Consider the following 9699-nt stretch of genomic DNA (forward strand, 5'->3'; position numbering starts at 1 on the left):
ACGACTCGCCGTTCGCCGACCCTGCCAGCTTCCACCTTAGACCTCTTCGGGGATCGTTCGTGATCCCTTTCGGATGATGGTCGTCCTTCGGGACACAGTGACCAGTCTTCCTCCAGACCTGCTGTGCCGTCACCCTTTGATGTTGCAGATGCGCGTTGCGCGCCACCTGATCCTGCCATTGCGCAGGTACCGGGCCCCTCGGGGCTGAAGAGCCTTGAGCGCAAAACTGCGCCTCTCGCCCTCAAGCGCCAGGTTCTTCCTGCGTGCCCTCCTGCTGCTGCCGCTGTTCCTGTCTTAGCGCCTCAGCGCTCACCTGCGCACGTGCGCGCCCCTGTTCCTGCTACGTGCCAGGGTTTCCCTGCGCTCCCACATCCTTCTACGCCCCTTCGCCCTCCAGCAGTTCCCGTGACAGCACGCCAGCGCTCACCTGCGCACACGCGCCCCAGCGTTCCCCGGTTACTGCCTCGTCGCGCGCAGTTCAAGAGGTTCCTACTCTAGCGCACAGGCGCTCACAGGTTCCTCTGGACTCGCAGCTCCAGACGGGCGCTGCGAGTCCACGCGCAGTTCCAGTTCCAGCGCTCGCACGCTCGCCAACGCACCAGCACGCTTTTACATCACAGCGCGCCGCCCAGGAGGCGACTAAGCTAGCGCACTGGCACCCCAGGGCTCTCCTTCCAGACCGCGCGATCCTGCACGCGTTCCAGCCGCGCGGGACGCTCCGGTTGCAACCGCCCAGGAGGCGCCTAAGCTAGCGCATGGGCGCTCACAGGCACCTAAGCTAGCGCACGGGTGCTCACAGGCACCCCAGGGCTCTCCTTCCAGACCGCGCCATCCTGCACGCGTTCCAGCCGCGCGCGACGCTCCAGTTGCGCGCCCCGTTCCAGTCATCAAGGCGCCACATGCAATCCTCCAGTGCACACCTGTGCGCTCTCATCAAACCGCGCGTCCTGCTCGCCCACCGCAGCAGCGCACACCAGTGCGTCCACATCCTGATGCGCGCCCACGATCGCCTGCGCGCCCACAGGCGAGTATGCCTGTCCTGTCGGACCAGCGCCAACCTACGCGCCAACGCGCCATCTCTTCCTCGCGCTATCCTGAACCGGCGCTGCGCGCCACACGCCCTCGCCAGCTCCTATGCGCTCCCACGCTCCTGTGACCTCGCCTGCGTGCCACCGCGCCCTCGCGCCCGCTCCACCACCCTTTCTCCCCCACGCTGATGCACGCGCGCGAACGCGAGATTCCTGTGTCACGCGATCCTTTCGGGCGCAACCCTGACCGGGGCCCATCACGCGACCTCCAGCGCGAGCGTCGCCAGGCGGACAGGTCTTCGTCTCGTTCCCCTCCCTGCAAGCGCAGATCAGCGCACTCGCCGGAGGAGGGGCGGTTCCCGGACAGGTCTAAGGACTCTTTCTCTTCAACTTCACAGGCGAACCCGCATTTGTCGATTCCTCCAAGGGATCGAACGATCCCCTTCCCTCCAGAGGGAGTGTCTGACAGCGCGACTGTCAGCCAGCATCCCTGGTTCGGTACCCTAGTCAGACCTTTTGTGCAGGCGATGAAGCCCACCCTCTCTGACATGGGTCGCAATCCAGTGGCAGCTACCTCCCCCCTGAAGAGGAAGAGAGGAGTCTCTCCCGTGGAAATACCTCCAAGGCCTATTTTGTCTCCTCGCAGATCTTTGCGCAAGGCTCCTTTTCCCCCCCAGACTTTCTCTCCCTCCCCTGCTAATGAGGATTACCCATCCTCAGGGGAGTCGGACGAGCCGGACCATTCCCCCATCGCACCAATGGGGTAAGCTTCGCCTCTCCCTGAGAAGTCTTCTCGTCCAGGGGTGGAAAAGAGCCTGCACCCATCGTTACTCGAGTCCTGCATCTCGCCCAGTAGGGAACCGAAGGACTCTAAGACGATCCCTAAATCGTCAGCAAGGATCAAGCAGGAGTCATCTAGACCTTCCGAGGATGTCCAAGTCTCCCCCCAGGAAGAGCCACTGGGGACGGGAGACTTCGCTGCCAGTCCTTCAGGAGGAGAGCACCAAGAGTCAGAACACACATTCTGGCAAGTCCTGACCCCCATGAGGAACCTCAACGGAATCCCAGACCCTGAGATTCCTCCTCGTGAAGTTAAGGACACGGTCCTGGACCGCGTCTACGGCACCCAGAAACCCTCTAGGGCCAGTGCAGCCTTGCCCTGGTCTCAGGGGATGAAGAGTGCCAGGGACAAGGTCGAAGGCCAGCTCTCTGAGCTTGCCTCCTCCAGCAGATCCAGCGCCGCTAACAAGCTCCTCCCTCCTCCTCGAGTCCATCAGAGGAGGTACTTTGAGATCCTTGAGGAGCCTTGTTTTGGTCTTCCGATGCATCACTCTGTGGAAGAACTCACCGGGGGAGTCCCTCTTGAGAGACTCTCCAACCGGCACGTGTCCTACTCAGCCACTGAGATCCTAAGCCAGGAGAAGGTCGCTAAGTGTGCCATGCAGGCAACTTCGTGGCTGGGGTCTCTGGGCATCCTGGTGTGGTCTGAGGACCTCTCCAAAGAAAGCACCAGGAAGGCACTGGAGACTTTCTTACTCTCGGGCACACGGACCATTGAGTTTCTGGCCCACCAAGTCTCTAGCTTGTGGGCCAATATGATTCTCAAACATCGGGACGCTGTGGCTGAGAGGTTCCACCAGAAGGTTCCCTGTTCGGAGATTAGCAGGCTCAGACACTCTTCCGTGTTCGGTAAGAGCTTGTTTGAGCCTAAGGACGTGGAGCTTACCGCTGAGAGGTGGAGGAAGTCCACCCAGGATTCCCTCATCCATAGGGCCCCGACATCGAGGCCCTACAAACCTCCAGCGGCTCAACAGCCCCGTCCAGCTAAGGACATGAAGAAGACCACTGCAGCGAAGCCGAAGGTGTCTAAGCCCTTTCCTGCCAAGAGCAGAAGGAGCAAGAAGTCCTCCAAGGGAGGCAAGAACCATAGAGGTAACAGCCGAGGCCGTAAACGCAAGGGTTGGCAGTCCCCCTGCATGTCCACCAGTGGGGGGATGCCTACAAAGTTGCGCGACAAGGTGGCAGCAACTCGGGGCAGATGCCTGGACGATTTCCATGATCACTCTGGGTTATCGTGTCCCGTTCACAGCCTCTCTACCTCCCCTGACAGCGAATCCAGTGTCTTTGAGCTCTTGCCATGGGATCGGCAAGAGGGCAAGCCCTTTGGGCAGAAGTCCAGACCATGTTAAAGAAGGACGCTCTTCAGGAGGTTGTAGACGGGTCCCCAGGCTTCTACAGTCGACTCTTTCTTGTGAGAAAGGTGTCTGGAGGCTAGAGACCAGTCATCGACCTCTCAACCCTGGACGGGTTTGTCAAGCAGACTCCGTTCAGTATGAAGACGGCAGACACGGTCAGACTCGCAGTGAGACCACAAGACTTCATTTGTACACTGGATCTAAAGGACGCGTACTTCCTGATCCCAGTCCATCCGTCTCCAAGGAAGTACCTAAGATTTTGCCTAGACAACAAGATCTACCAGTTCAAGGTGCTGTGTTTCGGTCTCTCCACAGCCCCTCAGGTGTTCACCAGAGTGTTCACCCTCATCTCTTCGTGGGCTCACAGGATCAGCATCCGTCTCCTTCATTACTGGATGACTGGCTGATCCTAGCAGACTCGGAGGCAACCCTTCTTCGCCACCGAGACAAGCTCCTCAAAGTTTGCCGGGATCATGGTAAATCTCAAGAAGTCCTCTCTGCAGCCCTCTCAGAAACTGGTATATCTAGGCATGGTCATAGACACCAATCTCCACAAAGCCTTCCCATCAGACGACAGGATAGCAAGGCTGAGGAAGGTCGCGAGACCTTTCCTCAATCGAGAAGAACTCCCACCCCAATCGTGGCTACGTCTCCTCGGCCACCTCTCCTCCCTGGTCCATCTCGTTCCCAACGGTCACCTCAGAATGAGATCCCTCCAGTGGCGACTCAAGTCCCGGTGGAATCAAGGTCACGATTCCCCGGACACTCTGATCCCTATGGGTCCTGCGGAACGGACGGACCTCCGGTGGTGGGTGGCGGACGAGAACCTACGAAAGGGAGTGGATCTTCTCGTTCTTCCCCCGGATTTGATGTTGTTTTCGGACGCATCAAAGAAAGGGTGGGGGCCCACGTTCTGAACCACAGGACCTCAGTCCTGTGGTCAGAATCAGAAAAGTACCTTCACATAAACCTGCTAGAAATGAAGGCCGTATTCCTGGAACTTCAGAAGTTCCACCAAGTCCTGGCGGGCCACTCCGTGGTGGTGATGAGCGACAACACCACAGTAGTGGCTTATATCAACAAGCAGGGAGGTACCTTTTCGGAACAGCTATCCCATCTTGCAGTAGAGATCCTGAGATGGTTCGAAGTCCACTCGATCTCGCTAGCGGCTCGCTTCATTCCAGGCAAAAGGAATGTGCTCGTCGACAGTCTGAGCAGAGCGACGCAGATAGTGAGTACCGAGTAGTCTTTGGATCCTCAAGTAGTCAACAAAGTCCTGACTTTGTGGGGTTCCCCACCGGTGGATCTGTTTGCTACAGCGCTGAATTTCAAGCTCCCGATGTACTGCTCCCCACTCCCGGACCCCAAGGCGCTCTGGCAGGATGCCTTCCAACAACGGTGGGACAACGTCGATGTGTACGCCTTTCCCCCGTTCTGTCTGATGAGGAGGGTGCTCAACAAGATCAGAATATCAGTCAATCTTTCAATGACCCTTATAGTTCCGCTATGGCATCACGCAGAATGGTTCCCGGACCTTCTGCAACTCCTCACGGAGTTTCCGAGAGAACTCCCTCCACGTCACGAGCTACTCAAACAACCACTCGCCAACATCTACCACAAAGCCGTAGGTTCGCTACGACTTCACGCCTGGAGACTATCCAGCATCTCCTCACAGAGAGAGGATTTTCGCAACAAGTGGCGAACAGGGTGTCTGGATACCTGCGCAAGTCATCCGCAGGAGTCTACCAGGCGAAGTGGAGAGTCTTCTGTGGTTGGTGTCGTGGAAGGGGTATCTCTCCACTCGATGCCACTATTCCAGCAATAGCGGAGTTCCTCGTGTATCTGCGGGAGGAAATGCGCCTTCCAGTCTCGGCAGTGAAAGGCTATCGCTCAGCCTTAAGTCTTGCCTTCAGGCTTAAAGGAATGGACATTTCTTCCTCGCTAGAACTTTCCCTTCTCATACGGAGTTATGAACTTACCTGCCCTCAGTCGGAAGTGAGACCTCCTCCATGGAACGTGGTTCGAGTTCTCAGGTCTCTTAAGAGACCTCCCTACGAACCATTACGCCAGGCTTCTGATCGCCACCTTACCTGGAAGATGGTTTTCCTGCTAGCTTTGGCCTCGGCCAAGCGAGTCAGTGAGCTACATGGTCTCTCGTACAACATCGCCCATTCAAGGGGATGGGGGGAGGTAACGTTCAGCTTCGTCCCTGAGTTTGTTGCCAAGACTCAGAATCCGGGAGTGCTGGATCCTAGGTTCGACTCTTTCCAGGTTTCGAGTCTCCGTTCTGTAACAGATGACCCAGACCATCTCCTACTGTGCCCAGTGAGGAGTCTGAGGTTGTATCTTAAAAGAACAGCTGCAGTTCGTCCCCAGGTGCGAGCCTTGTTCGTGAGCACCGGGAAGACGAAGAGGAGGGTCACCAGGAATACCATCTCGGCCTGGATTCGCAAGGTGATACATCTGGCCTTGAATCCTGACCCTCCTCCATCACGTCGCCCCAGAGCGCATAATGTCAGGGGCATAGCTACGTCCCTGGCCTTCAAGAAGAATTATTCAGTGACGCAGGTCCTTCAAGCTGGAGTGTGGAAGCATCAGACCACCTTCACGGCCCACTACCTGCAAGACGTGACACACAGGAGGCTCGATACGTTCTCTATCGGCCCTGTGGTGGCTGCACAACAGCTGGTCTAACCTCAGGCTCCTTAATGGACAAGTAGCAGAAGGTTGAGGGCATTGTTATCCGGTTTAAGTCTGCGTAAATGAAAAGATCTGTCTAGCCCTTATTCTTTTCTTCATCCTCTCCTCCCTTGGAGAAAGCAGCATCCTGGGTTCTCTGCATAGCTGACCTCAAACCTCTGCAGGTAAGCCATGCTCCCTTGTGTTCCTAGTATTAAGTGTAATACTGTCATGTGCCCATACCCTGACGAGGTGGTATTGGGAGAGTCCTAGCCTAGATTTCCATCTGAAGAACTCCAGGTCAACTTCCTAGGACGAGTCACTTCTCACCTAGCTTATGTAGGCCGCAGCAGTTTCACAGCATGCCAGTGAGGAGCAGGGACCCTTTATTTCTTGAGTACTTACACACTCGAATTTGGGGTCCCCGGGCAAGCCAAAGCCAGTATGGCAGGAGACTTACCGCCCTTCCTAAGGGTTGAGTCACCCCATGTAAATAGCGTGGTTTGTATTTCAGTTACGGAACAAATGACAAATTCGTAGATAATTTGTATTTTTCCTAACTATACAAACCTTAGCTATTTACACATATGTGCCCGCCAGCCCTGTCCTCCGAGATAATTCCTACCTCTAAGCAAAGTGAAGCATTCACCGGTGTGTGTGAGGGGGGGGCGGGTTTAGCTAGCTACCCCTCCCTACCCCCCGCTAACTAGCGGCGGGGTAGTAAACCCTCGTTAAAACTTTTATGACTCGTCATTCAGCTACGCCGAAGTAATTACCCCATGTAAATAGCTAAGGTTTGTATAGTTAGGAAAAATACAAATTATCTACGAATTTGTCATATTTTATATTTAAAAGTGTGTATAAAACATTTTAGCTCAATTTCAGTGTACAACAGGAAAGGTATTGAAGCAAAACAGATATTCCAGGATTTTCGTTTAGCAAAACGTACTCATTGTATTTCAGGTCATAACTTTAAGATTAACCTTAGACTCTTCCAGATCCTGATATGGCAACACTCGTTCACTTTCCCTCTTCTCTTACAGGTGGTCACCATTAGGTGTCGCAAGACGAAAGGTCAATGTAGACTTAAATGCGTCGTGGTCAGTGATGGTGGCGGGAACAAGACCTGTTTCCTCATCTACACTGCAGACATGTTCCTTTTTGAATGTTGCAATGGTGAGGCATATCTCTCTCTCTCTCTCTCTCTCTCTCTCTCTCTCTCTCTCTCTCTCTCTCTCTCTCTCTCTACACCTCACCCCCATTCTTGCTGCCTTTCTTCCACCTTAACTATCACTCTACTTACAATTTTTTCTCCCAGTGGGACCTTGGCACTGAAGGGCTTTCCTGGCCCCAACACCCAACTCTTATGAATAAGGAATAAATTTTACAAGATATGTTTTTTATATTTATAGCCATAATTATTATTATTATTATAATCTAAGACAAATAAAACTGTGTTTACATTTATGTAAGTAAATTATTGTAAAAATAAAATTTAGTAGTTTAAAAAGAAATTACAGAATAAGAATTTTTTTAATCGCTTGTTTCTCGAACTAATTGACCTTCGTCTCCCACAGGTGTTTGACAACTGCGCCGTCACCGTTATGATTTCGGTGGAACCGTAGACGTTTGGACTTAAGATACAGCCGTCCAGGAGGATAAAGATAGACCGAGACACCCCAAGATGACGCCTTCTTGATCTATCTCTCCATGTTCTCGCCTACTTTCTCGCTTTGAAAATGTTAAGGAGAAGGTGAGTGACGATCCTTGCTCTTCGTAGCTGCTTAGTGTCATCTGTGTACTTTGTAGGGTACACTGTAAGCATTGCTAAATGGTTTTGACAGATTCTCTTTCTGTCACTTTTTAACTGTCTGCTTTATCTTCAGTCCCAATTCCTACCCTTCATTGTTCTGTCCATCTTTTTCGATGTTTAAACATAGATACAAACTATATTCCTTTATAACTGGTGCCGGGGAAGACCCACTCGCATGTGAGTCAGCTCAACGCTCACTTTTGGCTTCGGCTGTTTTAATCAATTTGCTTTTTCTCATTCTAGATAAATGGAAAATACAAAAGAAGTTATTTACTGGGTAAGCCAAAAATGTGCGATATGTTTTTGTGTAAACCAGCTGTATTAATCTAGTCCTTCTTGTGACTTTTTTGTTTGTAAATCATGATTAAAAAACACAAATGTGAAGGTAAACAGATCAACTTGAGACTTTATAGATTCTTATAAAGTTGATGTAAAAGGTTAAGAATTTTTTAATTTATGTCTTGAATTTATGTCTTAAATTAATGTGTAAGACATCTATGTCTGAAAGGAAAGTTAATACACATGGCTATATGTAACAGAAGACATCCGGTAATGGTTTGGGTGTATTATCTCAACACCTCCATAGAATACGAGCGCAGACGACGGTCTCTAAGACAAAGCAGGGTCTAAGGGTGATGTGGAAATTCAGTTTTTGAAAATGACATAATAGAGATGGCTGAACTGGTTAACTCCCAATGAATATCTATATAATAATTATATATATTGCAAGAAAAGGAATTCCAGTTTGTACAGATTTTCGTAGAAGAGACATCAACTTTGTTTGAACAATTGACTGGGGAAGGAATACAAGAATGGTTTCAGAGGTATTTCGTAACACCATGACAGCCCCTTGAGGACCAGATTTTCTTTTAAAGAGGAACAGAGATTTAGCATTTGAGGAGAATGACTCTCCCACAAGTCATGGACATTCTTACATTGAGATATCAGTTGACGTCCTTGAGGTTTGATGAAACCTGTATTGAGAGAGGGATAGAAGAGCCATTATCTATGTGTCCCTTCCCCGATTGCCATAATTTCATAAATTTCATTCTCAAGATTAGTTCACCAAACTTGTAACTGGTCTCCATAAGGCACTCGAAGAGTTAGAAGACCCAGGCCTACATGGCTTAGGAGTATGAAGTGTGAAGGAGGTGATGAATAGAGAAGTAGTGATTTAAAAGCTCAAGATAGAGACGACTGGTGAAATCTAACCGAGGCCCTTTGCGTCAATAGGCGTAGGAGGAGACGATGATGTTGGATACGTTTGGAATTAACAAGTATCAAGTCTAAGGACCAAGGAAACTATAGAAAAAAGGCTTGACCAGGAGTGGCAGGTTTAGATAAAATAAGGATGTGGTATTCACTGTCAAATTTTTTACCAGCTTAGCTACAACCCTCAGAAAAGCAAGATTCTAAAAGCCTTATAAGGGCTCCAACAGGGAAAAATACCCCAGTGAGGCAATCAAATAAGGAAGTAAGTAAACTAGATGATTAAATACAGTAATACCTCGGTATTCGACCATAATCCGTTCGGGATCAGTGTTCGACCACCGATTTGTTCGTGTACCGAAACCTTTTATTCCATGAGAAATAATGGTAGTGTACTGTATTTATTTTCATATGTTTCTACGCATTCAAAAATGCCTAAAATATCAATAAAATGTGTACCTAAACAACAATAATTATTTAAATGTTTACGAAATTGGTCAGAAAATCCTATAAAACTATTTTAAACCATTTACTGTACATACCTTTGAGCAGCGGTTCGATGGCATACAGGAATGGATATGGAGAGGATGGAAGGGGGAGGTTACTGCTTGGAAGGAGAGTCCCCTTCCATGATGTGGCTGGGTAGTTCTCCTTCAGGGGTTTTTTCTCTCTGCAGTAAAAGGTCGGGCAAATCTCCTTCAGGGGTTTTTTCTCTTCTGTTTCTCTTCTTTGGAGGGGAATCAGGCTGGGATGTAGCATCTCTCTTTTCTTTTAT

The 9699-nt window shown here is 50.7% G+C and overlaps 1 protein-coding gene across 1 annotated transcript in view; it reads left to right on the forward strand.

Moving 5' to 3' along the window:
* The window catches only part of LOC137637198 (uncharacterized), a 57213-nt gene extending 49555 nt beyond the window's left edge, over window positions 1–7658 (forward strand). Inside the window, exons 3-4 of the mRNA XM_068369463.1 lie at window positions 6946–7078; window positions 7480–7658. Of these exons, the coding sequence (XP_068225564.1) occupies window positions 6946–7078; window positions 7480–7487 (141 nt within the window). The 3' untranslated portion in view covers window positions 7488–7658. The remainder of the gene's footprint in view (window positions 1–6945; window positions 7079–7479) is intronic.
* The last annotated feature ends 2041 nt before the right edge of the window (window positions 7659–9699 follow it).

Source organism: Palaemon carinicauda, chromosome 3 (genome assembly GCF_036898095.1).
Source record: "Palaemon carinicauda isolate YSFRI2023 chromosome 3, ASM3689809v2, whole genome shotgun sequence".
NCBI lineage: Eukaryota > Metazoa > Arthropoda > Malacostraca > Decapoda > Palaemonidae > Palaemon > Palaemon carinicauda.